Consider the following 26,651-nt stretch of genomic DNA (forward strand, 5'->3'; position numbering starts at 1 on the left):
AATTGAAAGCTCCCAAAAATTGCTCGACTTTGGAAATCACTGATGAGGGGTCTGTGAAGAATAAGGTGATAGGAGATGAGGATTTTCTTTTAAGAAAATGCGGGGACGGATGGGAGTGGCAACCCAGTGCTTTATCTAAAGCTCAGGCCGCAAGAAACAGATGGGAGCTGAATTCAAAAGTGGAGCTCCGGGACAGGCGAGAGAGGTACACACACACACACACACATATATATGTGTATATATATATATATATATATATATATATATATATATATATATATATATATATATATATATATATATATATATATATATATATATATATATATATATATATATATATATATATATGTATGTATATTTATACATACATAAACATTTACATACATATACACACACATAAATATGTATACATGTTTATTTTTATTTATTTATTGTGCATGTGTGCACTCAATGATAAACATTTATTAACTCTCGATGAAAAAGAAAAGAAATTGTGCTTGAATGTATTTTCAGGTAAGGAAGTTACACCCGAAATCCTAGAGGGTCATAGTACAGAGGCTAAGATGAGATACAGACCAAGGTTTAAGAATACTGGCTGTTTGGCACCGCCCAGCGCAGAAGAAATTATATAAGGAACCTCAAAAAGCACAGAAACAACAAACAAAGGCAAAGAGACTCATATTAAAATAAAGTAAATGTGACGCCAGGTGTTAGTTAGTTGGGTTATTTTCTTCTTGAAACGTAACATCCCTTGCCGTCTTGGGAAGGCTTGAAACCTGCCTATTTTTATCTTCGATCTTAGCGCAGTAAAGACTTACCACCTATAATCCATTGCCGCATTAGGGAGGCTTGGCAACAGTAATAATCTTGAGTCTCAATATTCGGCTGAGGACTGTTTTAAATCCATTATCCGATCCCTAATCCGTTGCCTCCCCACGAGGGTTGGGAAGCTTATCTACAGTTAAGATGCCAAGAACACCGACCTCACTGACCATGAACTTCGACTCGGCGCAACAACAACAACAAATAGAATAAAATCTGAGGCGCCTGAATTCATTGTTGTTTTCCATCGTTGATCCGAACAACAGAAAATGCTCCTCCCACTAATATTGACCTTTCCATCGCCACTTTTACGGACGCTTCCCTCCTACTTGTGATCGGAGAGCCGCTGATGATGACCTTTGCACTTGTGACGTCGCTCCAGCCATGCAGTGAATGAGTCATGACATTCCCTCTCCTACTTATATACTTTTTTTTTTCCCTTACACTTATAAGGATCTGACCCCCCCCCCACATGGGATGTTTCTCTCCTTCATATTTACATTCTCTCTCTCTCTCTCTCTCTCTCTCTCTCTCTCTCTCTCTCTCTCTCTCTCTCTCACTTGGGATACTTCCCTCTCCTCCTCACTTACATGCATACCTCTCTCTCTCTCTCTCTCTCTCTCTCTTCTCACTTTATAAGTGTCTGTTTCCCCTCCCTCAGTGATGATGTTGCATCCGCCCATCCTACTTGTCCTAAAGGACCCCGTCCACTTGTTTGTTTATGTCAAAATTTTTTATTTTTGTTGTCGAAGGCTTTGCTGTTTATTTGAAGTTTATTTGATGGATGATGGATATTTTATTATTATTATTATTATTATTATTATTATTATTATTATTATTATTATTATTATTATTAATTGAGCAGTGTTTTGCTTTCAGTGACCATGATTATTATTATTATTATTATTATTATTATTATTATTATTATTATTATTATTATTATTATTATTGAGTGAGTAGCATTACGCTTCCAGTGGTATTCCTTTTGTACCCAACGTAAAATATTTATTATTATTATTATTATTGTTATTATTATTATTATTGAAGCATAATTCTAGAGTCTTTTTAATGTCACTGTCATGGAAAGTCGTGTAGACTTCCAAAAACTCAAAATGTTTTGTAAAATATATATATATATATATATATATATATATATATATATATATATATATATATATATATATGTATATATGTGTGTGTGTGTATGTATACATATACATATATATATATATATATATATATATATATATATATATATATATATATATATATATATTCATGTGACTGTGGAATTATTCTCCAATTTTATCATCATGTAATTATGCGATAATAATAATAATAATAAAATGTCATTAATAATAATAATTAGTCATTATTATTGTAAGTTACGGAAACAATAGTCAAAATAATAGCACTAGCAGTGGTAGTAGTAGCATGTTTGCAAAGGTGGTTGCACCAAATATTAAACCTTCTCTCTCTCTCTCTCTCTCTCTCTCTCTCTCTCTCTCTCTCCTCTCTCTCCTCGTAGATTACAGTAGTGGTAGCGCGTCTAGCTGATAACTGGATGACTAGTGTTCTCCTCTCGTTTTGACTATGAGGGGCGAATGAGCGCGTTCCCCAAAATCCAGTGTGCCTCTGTTGGCCTTAGCAATAAATTATTTACGTGGTTGTTAGTCAGCTGTTGTGGGTCGCAGTTAAGGGAAAGAGAGAGAGAGAGAGTAAAGAAGAGAGAGGAAAAATCTCTAGGTGTGTGTTGTTCATGTTTCATGTTAAAAAACGGGAGGGCCTCGACTAGGTAGTTTCATTTCATGAAGTGAAATCTTTCATGAAATATATATATATATATATATATATATATATATATATATATATATATATATATATATATATATATATATATATATATATATATATATATATATATATATATATATATATTATATATATATATATATATATATATTATATATATATATATATATATATATATATATATATATATATATATATATATATATATATATATATATATATAGTTATATACATTATATGTGTAATATATATATATATATATATATATATATATATATATATATATATATATATATATATACACATATTGGACAAAAGCGCTTATGTTCACAGTTGTAATCGTATGCAAAGGCATAATTAGGTTCATTAGTATGTACTGTAAGTGTTTATGCTCTTTGAGTATATTTTGAAAATTCTCTTTCTCATGAAGACATTATTCTCTGAATTTATATTCATAATCTGTCACACTTCTCTCTTTAGTATTCCATAATTAATGTATTATTTCTGAATATTATAATTGCACACTAAATCACCGTCGCCATCTCAACCTCCCAGGAGAGAGAGAGAGAGAGAGAAACTTTTTCATCGCAGTACAAAAGAATTGTTTGTGCCACAGAGAGAAAAAGTGAGAGAAAGTTATAATGAGAAAGGAACAGCTACTGTATGATATGCGAAAGAAATGTTCATACTTCAGAGAGAGAGAGAGAGAGAGAGAGAGAGAGAGAGAGAGAGAGAGAGAGAGAGAGAATGTTGTATACAGAAGATTGTTGGTGGCTTAAATTGAAAGATGCTTTAAATAGTGTAAGAAGGAAATTTCGATAATTGAATCTTTATGGATGTATATATTTATGTGTGTGTGTGTGAGAGAGAGAGAGAGAGAGAGAGAGAGAGAGAGAGATGTTTGCTGGGACGCAGTACATTTTTATAAATATATATTTATATGTGTGTGCGTACGGCAGAGCGAGTGAGATGTATGTAGTATTTTGAATATTACATTTGCGCCCGTTGTTGTATTACGTTAGGAAAATTGTATGTGTTGTATATATGCATCACGTGTTGAATGGATACAGCAGTGTGGACACACACACACACACACACACATTTATTTAGTTCCCTCTCTGTCGTGATGCTCATGATGGCCAGATGGTAATGGAAGTGTCAACCGGAGTGGGAAAAGGTACGTGGAGTGGTGAATACTGTCAGTGGATGGGGGATATATTTAGTGGAGAGGTTTGCCACTTTTGTACTGGTGGATGGGGGATTCTAATAGTGGGTGGGGGAATGGAGAAGCCAGCAGTGGGTGTAGAGTTACTGGCGTAGCGGATGTGGAATATATTTAGTGGAGAGGTTTGCCAGTAATGGATAGGGGAGGGGGGGGTAACAGTAGTGGATGGGTGAATGGAAACAGAGACTCTGGAAGGAGGATTGCCATTGGATGGGTGAACCAGAAATACAGTGGAAAGGTGGAGGGTGGGGGACCGGTATTAGCGGATAGGGGAAACCAGTAGTGGACTGATGGATGGGGGATGGGGCATACTAATACTGGATGGGTGAATGGAGACACAGACAGTGGATGGAGAATTGCCATTGGAAGGGTGAACCGGGAATACAAACAGTGGAGATGGGGAATGGACCGGTATTATCGGGATTTGAAACCAGTATTGAACTGTAGTAGATGGTTAGATGGGGGACACTTAGGTTGTTGTATGGCCAGAGAACAGGATGTTCTCAGTGGATGGGGGAATCGGGAATGATAACAGGATAGGTGATATTACCGGGGTGGGAATATTAGTAGTGGATAGGCAGACGGGGGACTCTGACAGTGGATGGGTGAAGAAGAGGAGGCTGTTAGTGGATGGATGGATCGGCTGGAACACACGCAATCGTAAGTGTCCGACCATTTACATACTCCTTGAAATAAGGACACCAAAGAGAAGTCATTTACGGACACATCCACCAGGTGTCCAGCCATTTACATATTACCGAAGTAAGGACACCGAGGAAAGACCATTGATAGATAAATCAGCACGGTGTCCAAACATTTGCAATATGCATAGAAAAAAGGACATCAAAAACCAATAATAGATAAATAAAGGACATCAAAAACCAATAATAGACAAATCAGTTCCATGTCAAACCATTTGCAATATGCAAAGGAAAAAAAAGGACACACAAGAAAAGGTCATCAATGGACATCCATCAGGTGTCCAACCATTTACATTTTTTACAACAAATTAAGGACATGAAAGAGAGATCATTACAAAATAAGGACATCAAACAATGAGTATCACAAAATCAGGACATCAAGGAATGATTATTACGAAATAAGGACGTCAAAGAATGATCATTAAGAGATAAGGACATCAAAGAATGATCTTTGCTAAATAAGACAACAAAGATTTATCAGTAAGAAATAAGGACATCAAAGTATCGCCATTACTAAATAGGACATCAAAGAACGATAATTACGAAATAAGGACATCAAAGAATGATCATTACTAAATAAGACAACGCAGAATTATCAGTCTGAAATAAAGGCCATCACAGCATCATTATTACTAAATAGGACATCAAAGAACGATAGTTACGAAATAAGGACATCAAAGAATGATCATGACGAAATAAGGACATCAAAGAATGATCACGACGAAATAAGGACATCGAAAAAGGATCAGACGAAATAAGGACATTAAAGAAAGACCAACAACAAACAAGCTAGCCAAGTGTCCAACCATTTGCCTATTCAACGGTTAAATAAGGACATCAAATGGAACCGACAAAGCACCTTCCGACGGACTAGGATATTTGAAGATATTCTCGCATCTCTGACCCCGTCGGAAAGTTGCGACGCTACACTGCGCACCAAACCGTTTTGTGCGTGAGAGACCGAACGACTGAACGAACACTGTCTTTTTTTTTCTTTGATCTACAGAAGACCGACTTACGCCGAATCGCCGTCATCATCAAATACTGACGGAAAGCGGAGACGGGCGATTAGACAGGGCGAAATCAGTGTCGGTACAATGATTCAGTGCCTATAAAATAAAAGAAAAATAGGTTTCGTATTCGACTGGTGTTTATTATTAATACGAATTTGGGCATTGGCTGGGTTGGGAGGCAAATCATCGGTTTAACGCCCCTCAGAGAGAGAGAGAGAGAGAGAGAGAGAGAGAGAGAGAGAGAGAGAGAGAGAGAGAGAAGATTATGAATGAGTTAACGGGCAACCTAACAGATAAATTTTAATGATCAAGGTAATCGGAGTCAAATAAGCACGCGCGTTCGCGCACACACATGCGCGCACACAAAGCCCCAGTGCTAGGCTTGACGGCTTGAGTTAAAAAAAAAAAAATAAAGCATCGTTCAAGAAGGATTTATTAGATATTTAACGTATCTAGTGACGGTTTTCCTGTCGAGAATCAGATATAGGAATAACTGCGGAAACTATCTATCTGTATTTACTTCTCGACTTGTTTTTTTTTTTTTTAGGGGAAATATCCTGTAATTTGTGTTTTATTGGTTTTGTATCATTTTTAGAATTAAGTTTATATTTTTAATTTCGAATTAAAACAAATTTATCTGCCAGTATCAGTAGTAATAAACCAATTATAATTATAATTATAATAGTATGATGAATGTAATAATAACCGGTGCAAGTATTAATAATGGGGATAATAGTTACAGTAAGAATAGCAGGAGTAGTAGGTTGAAAAAATTAAAAATGGTAATAGCACTCATGTCAGTACTGATAATAATAATAATAATAATATCTATAACTAATAACCTTAGTAGTATTAAAATAAAACAGATATAGTAGTAGTAACAGCATCATCCGACGAAATAAAATCCTGACCAATGCGAAAACAAGGGCACGCCGCCGTTCGGCCTTTGAACCGTCGTTAAACTGAGTGATCAGGTTGCCAGCGGGACCCAGATGCCAATAGCAAGCTTGAGGGAAGAAGAAGTGTAAAGAAGTGTAAACAACTCGTTAAATCAGCGATATTCTTGTCTTGCTTATCGGGGCGCCCCGGTAAAGTTTCTCCTCGGAAGAAAAGCAAAACATCTCTTTGAGGGAGGAAAAAGTTTTTGGCATCGTCAGGAGGTACCTTTTGGGAGGAGGTGTAAACCCTGGCTGCGTTCAAGGAGGAACGCGACGGTGCGTTTGGTATTCGTTCGTTTGTTTCCGTGGCGTTTTTTATGCTTTAGGTCTCTCGGAGTTTGTAAGAGTGGCTCCGTTCAGTAGGGGAAAGTGGCGTTCAATTAAACTGCGAATGCGCTGATGTTTCCCTGGTATTTTTACGTTGCTTCGTGACCCACTGAGAGAAGGTCAGCTTGGCTACGTTCAACATGGGAAATAGAGATACAATAAACATGTATTATTCGATAGTTTCCGTGACGTTTTTATGCTACTTCGTGACTCACTGGCTACGTTCAGCAAGGATGATGGCGCTGAATTAATCTCGATTTTAAAAAAAAATTTCTTGCCATGTATTATAGTAATTCAATCTACAAAGACGGGCCAGGGTGGCTCCGTTCAGCAGGTGAATTGAAAATACACCAAATATTGTGAATGTTTCGATGTCTTCCAGGGCGTTTTTATGCTTTGTAGCCACGTGGGAGACAGTAAACATTCAGAGAGTTGGAACTGAATGATATATTAAACAACATAGAGTCGAATTTTCCGTTGTCGTTACTATACCATTTCTTTACTCTGGCAATGTTAAGCGTGGCCTCGTTCAGCAGAGTAATTGACGACGAATTAAACGGTTGTCATTCCACTGTTTCTACGTTTTTTCACGGGGTTGATTCTCGTGCAAGAGATAAGAGTGGCGGCGGTCAGCAGATGGACAAAAATAATTCCCTGCCCCTACACAAGTCGAATTGGGAAGGAAACAAAATAGGTTTATCCATGAATAATGCGACAGAACCATAGCCTTGAAGGATAGGAAAACGAAAGCGAAAGGTGCTTTCCAGAGCTTGACAGTAGAGGGAAAGAAGGAAGTCACAGAAAAGTGCAATCAGAATATCATTGATTTCTACACGATGGAAGAGAACAGCAACACCGGAAGTAGCAACAACAGTGATAATAATAATAATAATAATAATAATAATATAATAATAATATAATAATAATAATAATAATAATAATAATGATAATAATAATAATAATAATAATAAATAATAATAATAATAATAATAATAATAATAAGTGATACGAACACTAACTTGAGGGAGTGATAGAAAACGATCAGGCAAAGATCCTCTGGGACTATGGTATCAGAACAGAGAAGTGATAGGTGCCAATAGACCAGACGTGATGTTGATTGACAAATTCAAGAAGAAAGCATCACTCATTGACGTGGCAGTACCATGGGACACCAGAGTAGATGAGAAAGAAAGAGGAAAAATTGATAAGTATCAACCCCTGAAAATCGAAATAAGCAGGATATGGGATATGCCAGTGGAAATTGCACCCATAATCGTAGGAACACTAGGCACGATCCCAAGATCCCTGAAAAGGAATCTGGAAAAACTAGATGCCGAAGTAGCTCCAGGACTCATGCAGAAAAGTGTGCTACTAGAAATAGCGACATAGTGAGAAAAGTGATGGACTCCTAAGGAGGCAGGATGCGACCCGGAACCTCACACTATAAAAAATAAAAACCCAATCGAATAGGATGACTGTGATTGACAAAAAAAAAAAAATAATAATAATAATAATAATAATAATAATAATAATAATAATAATAATAATAATAATAATAATAATAATATGTAGTATTGAAGGTGATAGCTGCATTACCTGCATTCGATTTATGTAGAGTTGTCTCTATATTTCTGATAACTGATTTTTCAGACTTACTGCATTCTTCCAGTAACTCGCCAATGTTTATCATTCTCGAAGAGGAAAGCAGTCGCAAATCATAGTTTTATTTTCGACGAATTCGCTGTGTCAGTTACAGATAAAACTACCCTGACTCGCAACTGCTTTCCTCTCTGGGAATGGCGAACATCGGCGAGTTACTGGCAGAATGCAGTAATTCTGAAAAATTCAGTTATCAGAAAGATAGAGAAAACTGTTTATAAATTGAATGCAGCTGATGCAGATATCACCTTCAATACTACAAGTTTGAAAGAGGTTCTGCTACCTAAATAATAATAATAATAATAATAATAATAATAATAATAATAATAATAATAATAATAATAATAATAATGTGGGGGTACACGTAATACTAATAATAATAATTAATAATAATAGTAATAATAATAGTAATATCATAATGTAGGGTAGATATCAGACTACAACAACAACAGTATTAACAGTAGTAAGAACAGAATTAATAATAATAATAATAATAATAATAATAATAATAATAATAATAATAATAATGCCGGGTAGATATCAGAGTGCAACACCAGTCATAATAATAATAATAATAATAATAATAATAATAATAATAATCTCAGGACACTGCAGCATCACTATTTTTGTGCATGCGTACGTGTGCTTGACTTCATGCACATGAGAACACGCTGTTAATTCTTTTATTTTCCACTGCAAGCGCTTTAGTTCCTCGTAATTTGCCCTGAGCTATTGTAATGCTCGCTGTATTTTCCCAACCGGTTTTGTTTCAGCAATTTAAATGTTATTCAGTGAATTTTCTCTCTAATCAGTTCTTATTTTCCCCTTTTAGTTTTGAGTGGGAAGATATACGTATTTATATATGTGTGTGTGTGTGTGTGTATATATATATATATATATATATATATATATATATATATATATATATATGTATGTATATATTTTATATGTATATATATACACATATGTATATATATATAAAAATATGAATGTATAATACATCTTCATATACATATATATGTATATATATATATATATATATATATATATATATATATATATATATATATATATATATATATATTCCTTTTTAATTTTTTTAATTTTAAAGCAGCAGTTTAGATAGATTTGTATGCATATGTATATACATATATTTATATATATGTATGTATGTATGTATAACTATATAAATGTATATATAGGTATGTGTATTATTCATTAACATAAGAAATACCTTCGAGAAGCTTTCTCAGATGTCTAGTTCCAGATGTTTGTGTTACGAGACGGGTGTCGGGATGGAATGGGAGGGGAGGGGGGGGAAGTGGCAGGGGGGATTAGGTAGGGGGTTGGGGAAGGGGATATTGTGATATCAGCAAAGGTTATTCATTTACGCCATAAATATTTTATAAGTTATTTGTTTATGTCCAGGACGAGGCGAGCAAATTTGCGTGTTTGCTTAGTGGAAGGGAAGAGAGGAGAGGAGAATGGAAGGGAATAGATGAGACCAAGAGAAGAGAAGAGAAAGAGACAGAGAAAGGGGAGGAAGCAGACACGATTAAGGAAGAGGAGAGTAAAGAGAAAAGTAAGCAGAAGCGGAAGGGGAGAGAAGAGAAGGAGAAAGAGAAAGGGGAGGAAGCAGACAGGATTAAGGAAGAGGAGAGTAAAGAGAAAAGTAAGCAGAAGCGGAATGGGAAAGGAAAGGAGGCTTATGAGAAGGAGAAGAAGAAAAGATAGAAAGAGAATTGTATGGGGGAAGAGAATGGTAGGAGAAAGAGAAGGATAAAACGAATGGCAGGAGGAGAGGAAAATAAGGAAAGGGGAAGGAGGGAGGTAAGGAGAATGAGATGAGAAATGGAACTGGGAAGAGGGAAGAAGGAGGGAGACGAGAGAAGAAAGGAAGAGGAGAGGGAGGTAATGAGAGAAATGCCGGGACCATAAGTAAGAAGAAAGAGAAGAGGAAGGCGATGAGAGAGAAGAAAGAATAAAAGTTGAGAACTAGAATAGATGGCAAAAGAAAGAGACGAGTAAAGAAAATTGGGAAGAAGATGAAGGGAAAGTGGAAGAGGAAGGCGAAGAAAAACAGCTAAAAAATGCGCCGAAGTTTCTTCGGCGCAGTCGAGTTTTCTGTACGACCGCTACAGCGTATAATCAAGGCCACCGAAAATAGATTTATCTTTCGATGGTCTCGGTATAATGCTGTATGAGCCGCGACCCATGAAACTTTAACCACGGGCCGGTGGTGACCTATCATATATCGTTGCCAGAAGCATGATAATGGCTAACGTTAACCTTAAATAAAATAAAAACTACTGAGGCTAGAGGGCTGCAATTTGGTGTGTTTGGTGATTGGAGGGTGGATGATCGACATGCCAATTTGCAGCCCTCTAGCCTCGGTAATTTTTCAGATCTGAGGGCGGACAGAAAAAGTGCGGACAGAAAAAAGTGCGGATAGAAAAAGTGCGGACGGACAGACAATAGTTTTCTTTTACAGAAAACTAAACAAGAGGGAAATCAGAGAGAAGGTGAGACAACACGAAGGAAAAAAAAGAGGGAAAGAGATGGAGATGAGGGGAGAATTAAAAGGAACGGATATAGGAAGGAGAGAGAAGAAGAGGGAGTGCAAGGGGAAAGAGTAAAAGAAGAGGAGGAGGAGGAGGAGGAGGAAGTGGAAATAGAAGGCAAAGGAAACAGAAGAAGAGGGAAATCAGGTAAGAGAAGGGGAAGAAAAGCGAAAAGGGAAAAGTAAAGAGAAGGAGAGAGAAGACGAGGGAAAAGAAAGAAATGGTAGGAGAAGAGTAAAGGGTATGGAAAGGAAAGAGGAAAATAAGAGGGAACGAAGAGAGGGGCGAGGGGAGATGAGGAGAAAATGGAAGAAGAGGGAGGAGGTAAAGAAAAGACGAATGGAACGTGAGAGAAATAATAAGAGAAGAGTAAAGGGTATTTAAAGGAAAGAGGAGAATAAAAGGGAACGGAGAGAGGGGTGAAGGGAGATAAGGGGAAAGTAGAAGAAGAAGGCAAAGGAGAGAGAAGAGGGATTTTAGAGAAGGCAAGGGGAAGAAGAGGGGAAAAGGAAAGAAAAGACTAATGGAAAGGGAGAGAAATGACTAATGGAAAGGGAGAGAAATAATAAGAGTAAAGGGGTATGGAAAGGAAAGAGGAGAATAAGAGGGAACGAAGAGAGGGGGGTGAGGGGAGAGGAGGGGAGGGGGAAGGGGATCTGATATGATATCAGCTGAGGCCATGAGACGTATATGGTTTAGGTCGGCTGTACATATGCATCTGGGGGAGGGAAGTTTTATGTGGGAACCCATAACCATAAAGCGCATGTGGCCGCATTCGTGGTGCTGGATGCTGATGCTCTCTCTCTCTCTCTCTCTCTCTCTCTCTCTCTCTCTCTCTCTCTCTCTCTCTCTCTCCAAAAACAGAGACAGAAGTCCAGCCGCATTTCTGGTGTGGAAAGGAATGTCTTTTATTTATTCATTTTTTGTAGTGTGCTCTCTCTCTCTCTCTCTCTCTCTCTCTCTCTCTCTCTCTCTCTCTCTCTTAATATAAATGTTCTCTTTCTATTCCTCCCAAAGTATGAATTTTCTTCTCTCTCAATATTGTTAATTCTCTCTCTCTCTCTCTCTCTCTCTCTCTCTCTCTCTCTCCAAAAACAGAGACAGAAGTCCAGCCGCATTTCTGGTGTGGTAAAGAATGTCTATTCTTTTTTGGTTTATTTTTTTGAATTCTGCTCTCTCTCTCTCTCTCTCTCTCTCTCTCTCTCTCTCTCTCTCTCTCTCTCTCTCTCTCAAGTATAAGCAGAAGTTCAACTACATTTTCTGTATTTCTCTGTCTCTCTTTGTCACGCCTTTATTTTCTGTCACGGGAATTGATATTTCTGTTCCTTCGTCATTACAAGTTCTTATTAATATTATTTGTCGTATTTTACTATATTCTGATGCTGTCGTACAAATGTTGATTATTAAGCTTAAACTTATTATTAATTACGTCTTTTGTGTTCCTATATTTGGAACAAAATGTGATGTAAACAATGAAGCGACATCTGGCATCTCCCAATGTAAACTGGACCTATGGTAAATTTGCAAGATTACTCGAGCTGTTGGTACAAATTTTAGGAAGTTTTAGTGGTCACTTGTCAAGGAATGCCTTTTTTAATCGTCATTAAAAAGCTGCTGACTTGCTATGCAAGGTTCCACTTAATAAAACATCTGGTAAAACAGAAATGAGAATTTAAAAAAATATATGTAAAACCAGCAAACAAAAGTAAACATTGTGAACACAGGTTTTAGAATGTTCATAAGATCTACTTTTTATTTTTAATTGCCTGTTCTTACGATGTCCAAAACTACCAAAATGCAAAAATTCACCTATGATTCAGCAACTCTGCAACGATAGATATCAAATTTAACTTACTCTAACCTGACCTTTCTTAGGTGTATCTGACCGGGATGAATTGCCCCCTGAACTCACTCGCTCCCCTCACCATTTTAGCAGTTACGAATGCTGTGAAAATAACCACTATTAGTGTTAACTGTTCATGATTTTCGCTTTTAATGTCCTTGCGCATGATGTTTCTTGTTGTATTCTTTCCAGAAAAATATCCAAAGAGTACCAAAATATATAGGATAATATATAGGAATATGTATGTGAATACAACGGCCATATCATGAACGTTGATATTTTTAGATAAGTATCGAGTGAAATCAGTTTCGAAAGGTGAAACAGAAGAGAAAAATTTATATTTTTCTAAAGAGCCATGAAGCTGTATAATGAGAAATACGTCCAATTTTTTCAGACATCATAGCTCATAGTGAAATGCATAATTAGGAAAAGGTCACAGCTTACGGAGTAGGTTACTATATTAATAAAAATAATACTATCAAAACACGATAGATCTTCACAAAGCTTACACATCTGTATGGAAAGTCCTCAACGCGAAGCCATAACTTCACCCCAGGTCGCTATTCCTTTGGTCATATCCACCGATGCATATTGCGGAGAGGCATGGAGGCTCTCTCTCTCTCTCTCTCTCTCTCTCTCTCTCTCTCTCTCTCTCTCTCTCTCCGTATGGATGTAGGCATTCGCAGGGGAAATATTGCTGCAACGTGTGGCCTCTCTCTCTCTCTCTCTCTCTCTCTCTCTCTCTCTCTCTCTCTCTCTCTCTCTCTCTCTCTCTCTCTCTGTATATATATATATATATATGTATATATGTGTATATATATATATATATATATATATATATATATATATATATATATATATATATATATGTGTGTGTATATTTGTACCTATGTATACATATAATATATATATGTATATATACATACAGTACATACGTACATACATATCAGTATGTTTAAATGTATTCACGGATGAATATCGTCAGAACTTCTCTCCTCTCTCTCTCTCTCTCTCTCTCTCTCTCTCTCTCTCTCTCTCTCTCTCTCTCTCTCTCTCTCTCTCTCTCCGCGCATGGACATACGTATTCATTCGTTTCAGAAAAAGATGAAAATTAATTCCATATTTTATAGGTTTTTGCTTACATTGGCTTTTTACAAATTTCTGAAAGTGAATTTTGTATAAAATATTATGATACAAAAATTTCTTTACAATTAAAAGATTCTCTCTCTCTCTCTCTCTCTCTCTCTCTCTCTCTCTCTCTCTCTCTCTCTATATATATATATATATATATATATATATATATATATATATATATATATATATATATATATATATATATATATATATACACTGTATAAATAATGAGACATACCCTTTAATTGCTGAATCACAAATGAACAACCTATGCAGAAAGCCTCTAGTAGTCTAGTATATGAGCCACATCATGTGCCTACACAGAAGGCTCATTGCTTTGTTAACTAAATCAGTACAAACATTTCCACGTGCCCTTTCACACTTCCAGTTCTTGTTTTGGCACAAAGCTATGCAAACATTTCACTTGAACAGCTTCAAGTTTGTTTCTGTCACTTCTCTATATCTTCACTTTTATGCCATAAATAAGAGTTTGCTATACTGACCCTAATACATTCCAACCTTGTGTCTATAGAAACTCCAAATCGTATCCCAATCTTCTGCACACACTCTGCTACCGTTCTTATATCACTTATTTTTTTGCTCGTGTCCTCTCTCATTTTACTATCTGCTATCACATTTGCTCCCAAATTCCTATACAAAGCAACTGCTTCTATTCTTCCACCAGGATATCAACATTCACTGCTCCATCTTCCTGGCTCTTGTGTGCACTCACTCACTTTTGCTCACATTTGCACTCAATTCTCTCCTCTTACAAATACTTCCAAATTCTTTCTCTGTTTTCCACAGTGACACTTCATCACCAATCAGTCCTGTGCTATTTGTGAACATCAGTCATTCCATATTCCATTCCTGGGTCATTATTTTAATCGTACAAATTTCCATTTGTATCTACTGTCCCTTGTCTGACTTTCCACATCACTCCATCCAAAAAGATATTAAGTAACCATAGAGATATAACATGCCCACTCCCCAGGCTCACTTTTATAAATTCTAGCACACTCTTGGACTCCAGCAAAATAACTTTGGCTTCTTGACTTCACTCTCAAATTCTTAACATAACTGTTTCACTACTAACACTTGAACAGCACACACTTTTTACTGTCCAAACTCCACTGTTTGTCCATTTATACAGTTCTTTTGTTATCTTTCTTACTTTTCCAATCAAAAATCCTACCATACATCTACTTCAAATTCTTAGTATAGTCTATTGCCTTCAACCTTCAAGAAGGTAATAATTATTCTTTTCACCTCTCCTCATTAAGACCTGCTTACACTCCCTGGTCAGCCCCTCATTCATACTTTTGTGATTGAGGGGGCTGACCAGGGTGTGTAAGGTAGGTCTTAATGAGGAAAAAGTGAAAAGAATAATCCACCAGTGTGTACCGCACCATCTCACTGGTAATCTCCTCGAATCGTTGGGTCTTTCCGTTCTTCCAACCATAATAAACTTCCTTACATCCTCTAGAATTACTTCCAGAGTTATTTTTAAACATGGCTCTCTCCCATTATGCAGTTGTTTGCTAGTTGTGAGTATTTAATATGATTGTTTGGATACTGAACATTGTCAATACCCATTTTTCCTCTTTTCAAAGTTAGCGAGGTGTATACGTTTCTCCAGCCTCCATGCTCTCTCTCTCTCTCTCTCTCTCTCTCTCTCTCTCTCTCTCTCTCTCTCTCTCTCTCTCTCATACGTTTCTCCAACCTCCATGCTCTCTCTCTCTCTCTCTCTCTCTCTCTCTCTCTCTCTCTCTCTCTCTCTCTCTCTCTCTCTCTCTCTCTCCACATGCCTCCCGTGCTGAGGAACCGTCCCATCTAACAGCCTGGGAGGGCTCTAAAAGTAGCAGTGTCCCTACGGATTATTCATAAACCCTTAGTTGTGTTCGGGGTTTATGGCGTCATCAGTAACGGTGGTTCACCCGACAGTGATTGACCCCCTTTTAGGGGGACACCTGTGTGTGTGTGTGCGTGTGTGTATATGTGTGTATGTAAGGGATATGTGCGTTTACATTATATATATATAAATATTTATATATATCTCTATATATACAGATATATCGATATATATAAATGTATATAATATACAGTATATATATACATATTCGTATATGTATATATATATATATATATATATATATATATATATATATATATATATATATATATATATATATATATACTGATATATAGGTGTATATATATATATATATATATATATATATATATATATATATATATGTATATTTATATGTATATATATATATATATATATATATATATATATATATATATATATATATATATATATATATATATAAACACACACAGTCACATACACACACACACACACACACACATATATATATATATATATATATATATATATATATATATATATATATATATATATATATATATATATATATATATATATATATATATATGCACATGCACGTTTTACAGCATGAAATTTTCAGTTATTGGTGTTATAATGTTTTAAATGTGTTCATATGAAATATTAAATATTTATTTGTGTCTTTATGCAGATTCATAGGCCTATTGCGTTGCAATATATTTGACATCGTCTCACCTAAGTCATCAGTTGAAACGTTGCATCTATTTAACGTTGCACCGTTCCAAGATTAGTGAGAGGATATTGTCACCAAGATGTCGCCATCACGTAGCTAAACAATCCTTCCTTTCATCATTTACTACTGAGTCTTTTCATAAACCACAATAAAAAAAAAACTTTTAACATTAAAATTATGTAACAAACTTGACAAGTTATCGTATCATAGATGTGGAAAATATCTCTGTTTTTTTTTTGGAGAAACAGTACAACAATTCGGTTTTTAAAACCAGCATTGTTGAGAGAAACAATACAACAACTCTGAACGTGGCCGGAAAACCGACAGATTAGTCTCGTCGGATATTACGAGGAAGACTTTCTTTCTTTCCCCAAGAAAAATCAAACATCTTTTTATAAGTCTGTTTCATCTGCGAGTTACTGTGTGTTTTATTACGTGAGCGTATGTCTGTTAGTGTGTATGTACTTAGGCATCGTTCAAATACGTACATAAAACAAAAAATTGTATATGTAAATTATCTATATGTGTATATGTATGTATATATATATATATATATATATATATATACAGATATAGATAGATAGGTAGATAGATATACATATAAATAACATTATATTTATATAGATATATATATATATATATATATATATATATATATATATATATACTTAGATTATATATATTTATATATATGTGTGTGTCTGCAGTGTGTATGTACTTAGGCATCGTTCAAATACATACATAAAACAAAAAAATTGTATATGTATCTACAGTATATTTGTATATATATAAATAAATAAATATATATATATATATATATATATATATATATATATATATATATATAGATAGTATATATATATTGTATATAATCTATGTATATAATATATATAAATATATACTATATATATATATATATATATATATATATATATATAATTTATGTATATATTATATATATATATAAATATATATATATATATATATATATATATACATATATATACATACATACACATACATACATACATACATACATAACAGTTTAATTGTCCAGCCGAACTCTGAAAGTTGGATGGATCCCAATTTAGTAGCAGTGGTGAACAGAGCTAAGGAGCCTTAGAGACATGGAGCCAAGGTTAGGTTAGATGGCTCAACTCCTCTCAGGTACGAAGTGTACAAAAATTCGAGTGGAAGTCGAGACTGAGGTTGGTTTTGTTCCTTGACTTTATTTATATTTATATTTATATTTATATTTATATTTATATTCATATTTATATTTATATTTATATTTATGGGAAGGACAGCTTGGAAATGATTCGTGTGCGTTACGTATGCAAATGTATTCCTTTAGGTTTAGTAAAACCCTGGAAAAGAGAGAGAGAGAGAGAGAGAGAGAGAGAGAGAGAGAGAGAGAGAGAGAGAGAGAGAGAGAGAGCTAATACTTTGAAGGTCCATCATCTCAGGGAACAAGAGCTGAGGTTTTGAATCCTGAGGTATAATAATAATAATAATAATAATAATAATAATAATAATAATAATAATAATAATAATAATAATTTTTTTAATTTTCTGTAAAAGAAAACTATTGAGATGGCTGTTTGTTTGTTTGTCCGTCCGCACTTTTTCTGTCCGCCCTCAGATCTTAAAAACTACTGAGGCTAGAGGGCTGCAAATTGTTATGTTGATCATCCACCCTCCAATCATCAAACATACCCAATTGCAGCCCTTTAGCCTAAGTAGTTTTTATTTCACTTAAGGTTAAAGTTAGCCATGATCGTGCTTCTGGCAACGCTATAGGACAGGCCACCATCGGGCGGCCGTGGCTGAAAGTTTCGTGGGCCGTGGCTCATACAGGATTGTACGCTGTACAAAAAACTCGATTGCGCCGAAGAAACTTTGGCGCATTTTTTTATTATTATTATTATTATTATTATTATTATTATTATTATTATTATTATTATTATTATTATCATCAAGAGGTTTAGGAATATGCATTATCACTTAAGCATAGCCAGAAATACCTTACGCCCCTATTTGCTTTCTAATCAGAAAAAAATAGTGAATTACAAAAAAACAGTTACGTAAAATTGCACTCCCGCCACATTTTCCGAAAATATTTCTCGTCCTTCTTCGCCTCATCTGAACGTGGCCCGTGCTTGGGAAGTGTGAGTTCAGCAGCGGCAATCACGCGCCATAAAACGGTTCCACGGTGGTCTTCTGGGACTCGTCTGATGAGCGACCCCGATAGGAGACCGCAGGGCAGCAAGGACTTTATGGGACTGCGGTTTCGACCCAGGAGAAGAAGAAGAAGAAGAAGAAATGGTGGATTGTTCCTACCATGGAATGACCTTGTGGTGGCTGAAGGAATTTATGAGGACAATGGAAGGTAGATAAGTGAGTGGTATACGTAAAAATATATATAAAGATAGATAGATAGATAGATAGATAGATAGATAGATATACATATATACGTATATATGTACATATATATATATATATATATATATATATATATATATATATATATATATATATATATAATGATATAAGTATACGTACATACATTCATACACAAACACACACACACACTTTCAAACACCAGCTAATTACAATTCATATACATACACACACAAGCATTCATATATTCATAAAACGTAAAAATACGCCGACACACGTCAAGTACTTAGCATGCGCATTCATCAACACCCCCACCCCACCCCCACCCAACGTGCACCGCAGACCGAAATGTATTCTCTCTCTCTCTCTCTCTCTCTCTCTCTCTCTCTCTCTCTTTGCATATGCTGAGTAGGGACAGAGAAAAAGTGGCTATTCAAAACTCTTGGTCATTTTGCGTGCACGAAATCAACAGCTGTGCTAATGCATTTTGTGCGGAGCCCGTCAATGCGTTCTCGCTTAGTTGGTCCCCCGAGCTTTGAAGTTTTATTTTTTATTCTTTTTTAGCTCTCTCTCTCTCTCTCTCTCTCTCTCTCTCTCTCTCTCTCTCTCTCTCTCTCTCTCTCTCGAATTATTCATTCGGTTTTCATTGGTTTCCATTGCGTTGAAAAGTTGACGAATGTTGACGCCCGGTGACTTTTCGTGGTTTCCATTTTCTCTCTCTCTCTCTCTCTCTCTCTCTCTCTCTCTCTCTCTCTCTCTCTCTCTCTCTCTCTCTCTCTGTGCATTATATTTATCAGACTTTTTGAAAAAGAGGGAGATGTATTTGTTGTACATTGCAGCCTGACACCATCTTGAAATCCTCCGTTTACATCAGTTTTTAGTTTTCTGTAAAAGAAAACTATTGAGATGGCTATTGTCTGTCCGTCCGCACTTTTTCTGTCCGCCTCAGATCTTAAAAACTAAAGAGGCTAGAGGGCTGCAAATCGGTATGTTGATCATCCACCCTCCAATCATCAAACATACCTAATTGTAGCCCTCCAGCCTCAGTAGTTTTAATTTGATTTAAGGTTAAAATTATTCATGATCGTGCGTCTGGCACTGTTATAGGTGCCAACAACATATGCCCCCACCTGAAAGTTTCATGGGCCGCTGCTGAGAGTTTCACGGGGTGTGGCTGAGAATTTCACACAGCTTTAACTTTGTACAGAACACACGATTGCGCCGAAGAAACCTCGGCGCATTTTTTACTTGTTTTTTTTTTTATTGTATATCAGGACTTACTACCATGAGGTTCGCTGATCCCTTGAGATTCTCAGGAGGATTTCCTAAGGGTATGTAGAGAGAGGGAGAAAGGGGGGGTGTGAAATCATCTGATGAAATTTTAAGGAAAACGCTCGCATCCCGTTCCTGTCACCGCCCGCCTCAGGGATCGAACTCAGGATCCTCGGTCGTGAGGCGAGAATACTACCAAAAGACATAAGAAATTTCAAGTTAATTAAGGCGTTACATTGCAACCTAGCTGAATACATATACTCGTACGTCATAGTTCATGTCACATTAATGTTATCTCTTAATTTCCAGCCAGTCTGAGTTCTGTGCGAGATCAGTGATGACGCAGTTGAGAATTCTCATAAAGTTGTGGCTCCGTAGGGGTGTAGTTCCGTCTGTGCACCTCTCGCAGTGCACTGTAGGCATTAACTAAGGTTCTTTGCAGCGTGCCTTCGGTCCCTAGTTGCAACCCCTTTCGTTTGTTTGACTGTTTTTCATTTCTTTCTTCTATCATATTTTCCACCCTCTCCTAACAATTGATCCTGTCAACTATTTTCTCCTTTACACCTTTCAAACCTCTTATTTTTTCAGCGCTGAGTGACACCCCGTTGGCCTAAATTCTAACAATTGAGTTCAGTTTAATTATTATTCCTGTTCATTACCAGTATAACCAATTAGTTTTTTTAACGACATCCACCTGTTATTTTACCTTTATTTCATTTATTTATTTGTTTGTTTGTTTCACCTATTCAAACCTTTTGCTGTCAATTTTGTCATCTTCCTCCGACCTATAATTCATTTTTTTATTTTATGGCTGTGTTTCTACAACTAAACAATTACTGAACGGATTTAATTTTTTTACCCTGTACACGCTTGAATTGTATTTCAGTTATCCTTAATTATTTTTTTTTGTCATGCACTTCCAACCTGTGATTCACATATGAGGGCCTCAGACCAGAAGGTTGTAAACCTTTTAAAAAAATGAGTAAATTGCCCTCAAAGTCTAGCATTCATTACAAGAAAGATATTGATTTAAACAAGTTTCATATGAAAGTTTTAAATTTTTTGTGAAAATTTGAAAAAAAATTGTAGGGTGCCTGTTAGCATTCAAAATGTCCAACCCCCACATTTGTTTATATTCTGGTCATAACCAGCACTTAAACCAATTAAATGTGTTTTAATAAAGTGACATATTCCATAACAACAATGGATTATTTAATAATTATAATAATAAAAATATAATAATAATAATAATAATAATATTTATTTATTTGTTTGTTTAATAATAATAATAATAATAATAATAATAATAATTTGTTGACTATGAAACCTATCATCATAATGTTTAACCATTAAAGCGGCTGGCCTACATTACGGACGAGTTTGTCCAGAAACATATTCTTGGCCTGCATCGTCATAACTTAACACCATTTTTTTCATGACGTTTCATTCCTTGTCCTTTTTTTTCCTCTGTCATAGTGATCTTTCACTACCAGAGACCTATAATTCATTTTTTTTCGTCGCGAAAATCACGACTGGGAATGTAAACAATAGCGTTTTGGCTACAAGCCCCTAAACAAAAATTGATTGGCTCAGAACTGAATACCCGTTTAATTTGGCTTCTGAGCTGCTGCACATGCCCTTCTGGTTGTAACTGAGCTCTTATGAGGTTGTATTTCATTATTCTTTCATTTATTTTTTTTTTTTCGTCACCTGAAACACTTCCAACCTCTACTGTGATTCACTGATATACGTTTCAACATCCATTTCCCTCAACGAATTTCAATTCTGATTTAACATTACCACATCGACTTTTATTTTCTTACCCTCTTTTATTCGTAATTTTTATTTTATTTTTTCCTCGATTTTTCTTTTTTTTTTGACATCCGCATCAACCTACAATTTGCCTAATTTTTATTTATTTGTTTTTGTTTTCTTAATTTTTCATTTATTGTTTTTTTGACATCCACATCACCTACAATTTACCTTTTTATCCTCATTTATTTGTAATTTTTATCATTTTTGTATTTTGTCTTTTTCATTATCTGGTTTTTATTTATGTATTTTTTGACATCCACATCATTCTACAATTCCTCTTTTTATTAAACATCCATCTAACATCTCACAGTTTTCTCATCCCACCCAAATAATAATTTAATTTTATGACATTTTCCCTCAACTAACATTTCATTTCGATGAGATTTTTCCGTCCCTTGCACCTTAGCAGAGCCAGAGAGAGCTCAGCTCTTCTGCCGGGGCAGGAGGGCACGGGAAGGGCGTCCTGAAATATCAGACGAGACAGGAAGTCGGCTGCAGGAGAAAGAGGAGTCGAAAGGAAGGTGAGATAGTGCCGGCAAATGGAGCGAGAGGAAGTCTATTGTGCCAATGGAAAGTATGAATATCAAAAACGTGCGGTATCTACGTTTTGCGCGCGCGCCCGCCCGCCCGCGCGTCGCCTGCCTGATGGGCGGGCGCATGTGAATGACTAGTTCCTCTCTCTCTCTCTCTCTCTCTCTCTCTCTCTCTCTCTCTCTCTCTCTCAGCAATGTGTCTGGAGTCTGTGTATATTTTTTTTTTCATTAGGATGTTCACGTCGGAATTTCTCTTATTTCTATTTTGGCACTGAGTCTGAATCGTGGATTTTATTGGTTTTGTCTGAAGGCCGACGGGATGGGCAACGACAATTCCTGACTTACCTGGGCCTAAGTTAAAAGTTTAAAGTTAAAAGTTGGTGGGGTGGCGGGGATGGAGGTTGGAGGTTTGGCAAAAGTCGGCTTGACCTCAAGAGAGGTTATAAACCTCTCCTGCATATATACATACATATATATATATATATATATATATATATATATATATATATATATATATATATATATATATATATATATATATACATGTATTTAAACATATATATATATATATATATATATTTAAACACATATATATATATATATATATATATACATATATATATATTATATACACACACACACACGAACTGAGCCTAACCTACATGAATTATATTGGCTTACAGGCCTCGATGTAACTCATTATCATTTATGCCAGACTTCTCTTTTGTCCCAGACTTCTCTTTTATCCAGACGTGGATCGGTTAACGATCATCTGAACCCTGCTCCTGAGCCGGGCTTGAGACTGACTTAACTTCCAGTTTAGAATCTACGTCATAAAGTCGACCTACTCGTTGTGGTCCCGAAAAAGCACGTCTTAGAAAGAGACAGTGAGGACCGAATGGTAGGTATTTATGTTCTCTGTCTCTACCTTTCCTCCTCCTCCTCCTCCTCCTCCTCCTCCTCCTCCACCTCCTCCTCCTCCTCCTCCTCCTCCTCCTCCTCTTGTCTTCCTCCTCCTCCCCAAGACAAATGGTTGCCTTTCTGGGGAAGAGAGAATGCCCTGCTGGCGACCACCCTTCCTCTCCTCCTCCTCCTCCTCCTCCTCCTCCTCCTCCTCCTCCCCTCCTCCTCCTCCTCCTCCTCCTCCTCCTCCTCCTCCTCCTCCTCCTCCTCCTCCCAAGACAAATGGTTGCCTTCCTGGGGAAGGCAGAATGCCCTGCTGGGGACCACAGCCACGTGCTAAGCCCTCCGCTAAGGGGTTTACGAGGGACACCTTCGTGTTTCCCCGTCCACAGCAAACGCTAATTACTGTCTGTTAGGAAACAGAGTGTCCTGAGTATCTGTCTGTGGTTTCTGTCTCTTGAGCAGTTGATCATTAATACTACTATTACTACTACTACTACTACTACTACTACTACTACTACTACTACTAATACTAATAATAATAATAATAATAATAATAATAATAATAATAATAATAATAATAATAATAATAATAATAATAATACACTAAAGTTAAACTTGATCTTTTAATTGGCTTGAGACTTCATAATATATATAATATATATATATATATATATATATATATATATATATATATATATATATACTCGTATATATGTATAATATATATGTATATGTATAATATATACATATACAGAAATATTCAACGCACAATAACGTGTGAAACTGAAATAAATTTCTGACTCACATCAGGATCGAAACCATATATATATATATATATATATATATATATATATATATATATATATATATATATATATATATATATATATATATATATATATATATATATATATATACATATATATATATATATATATATATACATATATTTATATATATATACACATATATATAGGATATATATAATATATACATTTATGGCCGTACATAAATGTATATACATTAAATATATACTATATACATGCATATGTATATGTATATGTATGTGTGTATATATATATGTATATATACATATACATATTTATGTATATATACGTATATATGTGTATGAAAATCCACCGGCTGAGATTAACAAAAGGGCATACGTCCAGCAACCTTATCCCCAAAGGCTTCCTGAAAGCCAACTCGTATAAAGGGGAAAAATGGCATACGTCGAGGAAATAAAAATATATACAGGCGTATTTCTCTCTCTCTCTCTCTCTCTCTCTCTCTCTCTCTCTCTCTCTCTCTCTCTCTCTCTCTCTATATATATATATATATATATATATATATATATATATATATATATATATATATATATATATATATATATATATATATATATTCATATAATAACGTATATATTTATATATACACAAACACACACATATTTTATATATATATATATATATATATATATATATATATATTATGTGAAAAAATTAAAAGTGATTATCTTTCAGTGAGAGAGAGAGAGAGATTACTTTCAGTGAGAGAGAGAGAGAGAGAGAGAGAGAGAGAGAGAGAGAGAGAGGGAGAGAGAGAGAGAGAATTATGAAACATTCTTTTTCTCTTATTTCATTTATACGGTTTTGATTAAAGTTGATTAAGTTCCCCCTTTCTTTCGACAATCGCACAATTAACCCCTTCTCGTCCTGGCTTTCAGGGTGTGGGGGCCAATTCGTGGATGGACCGCGCCCTGAATTCAGACACTTGGGAAGGGCTAATGTACAGGCATTTAAGCAAAAAAGTGTATTTTATATTTATATATATATATATATATATATATATATATATATATATATATATTTGTGTATATATACATATACAGTATATATATGTGTGTGTATGTGTGCGTGTATAATCAGTTGTGGAGTTTTTCAGACTTACATGACTCATTCCAGAGCGTGTTAGGGTGCGTCCACACAATTGTATTATTTTCATAAACACACAAATACACACACACATTATGTATGTATGTGTGTATGTATGTACATATATGAATATATATATGTATCATATGTAAATACACAAACATATATTTGTATGTATTTATATATATATATATATATATATATATATATATATATATATATATATATATATATATATATATATATATATAAATTATAAACTGTAGCATAGTGTCCGTTGTCACACGTGCATGACTGAATAAACATCAGCAAAAGGGGAAATATAAAGGTCGGCCTGAAATAATGTAGTTGAAAAGTTTGAAATAAATGCACAGACTATTCATTCATGTTTGTATGTATAAATGTATAAGACACCACCACCACCCATTTTATGTTTGTATACATATTTAAAACGCCGCTTCCCAGTTTTTGTCTGTAAATAGACACAAAAACATAAGAATAAGTGTGAGTGTGTGTACGCATGCGCATAAACAGCACGTTTGAATCGCCGACTCATTTATCCGTCTACATGTGCATCATAGGAGGGTCACATGTCCATGTGTTTGACATAACGGCTGTTTGAGTCCCAATCCGGTTTGAGGCGGGGGCGGTGCGGTGGGTGGAGGGGGAAGTGAGCCCCCCTGGTCCACGGGAGCTTGTTAAAAATTATGTACCAAATTATTTATTCAAACACGGATGTTACAAAAATTCATTAGTTTTTACTGCATAAATCATGTGGATTAAAAAAAAAAAAGCGGGGGACCTCTCGTTTTTTTGGCCCCCCGTAAAAAAACTGTTAAAATGGTTAGCAATGTTTTAACTAGTGTGCGAATGTTTAACTAATATTGTACGTTCATTTAAATAATGCATGGCCGTCATGCGCCAATGGGCTGATCACACTTCAAAGTGTCCATTGATGATGATGATGTCATCATGGGTGCCTGTGCCTCTCTCTCTCTCTCTCTCTCTCTCTCTCTTGTGGGTGTGTACGTGTTTTTGTTGTGTATGATGTTTATGTGACTTCTTTTTAGTGTTTGCCTTTTATACCATTCTCTCTCTCTTATCTCTCTCTCTCTCTCTCTCTCTCTCTCTCTCTCTCTCTCTCTGT

General features: G+C 35.4%; 2 protein-coding genes across 2 annotated transcripts in view; both read left to right on the forward strand.

The window, feature by feature from the left end:
* The first annotated feature begins 10,351 nt into the window (after positions 1 to 10,351).
* LOC136851100 (octapeptide-repeat protein T2-like) lies at positions 10,352 to 23,475 on the forward strand. Its single transcript, XM_067125070.1, has 4 exons — positions 10,352 to 10,411; positions 10,992 to 11,208; positions 22,538 to 22,652; positions 23,415 to 23,475. The coding sequence occupies exons 1-4, from the start codon at positions 10,352 to 10,354 to the stop codon at positions 23,473 to 23,475; spliced, it is 453 nt and encodes a 150-aa protein (XP_066981171.1).
* Positions 23,476 to 23,575: 100 nt separating this feature from the next.
* Positions 23,576 to 26,651, forward strand: part of LOC136851101 (uncharacterized) — a 60,467-nt gene continuing 57,391 nt past the window's right edge. Inside the window, exons 1-2 of the mRNA XM_067125072.1 lie at positions 23,576 to 23,974; positions 25,297 to 25,358. Coding sequence (XP_066981173.1) covers positions 23,576 to 23,974; positions 25,297 to 25,358 — 461 coding nt within the window. The remainder of the gene's footprint in view (positions 23,975 to 25,296; positions 25,359 to 26,651) is intronic.

Source organism: Macrobrachium rosenbergii, chromosome 23, assembly GCF_040412425.1.
Source record: "Macrobrachium rosenbergii isolate ZJJX-2024 chromosome 23, ASM4041242v1, whole genome shotgun sequence".
Lineage (NCBI taxonomy): Eukaryota > Metazoa > Arthropoda > Malacostraca > Decapoda > Palaemonidae > Macrobrachium > Macrobrachium rosenbergii.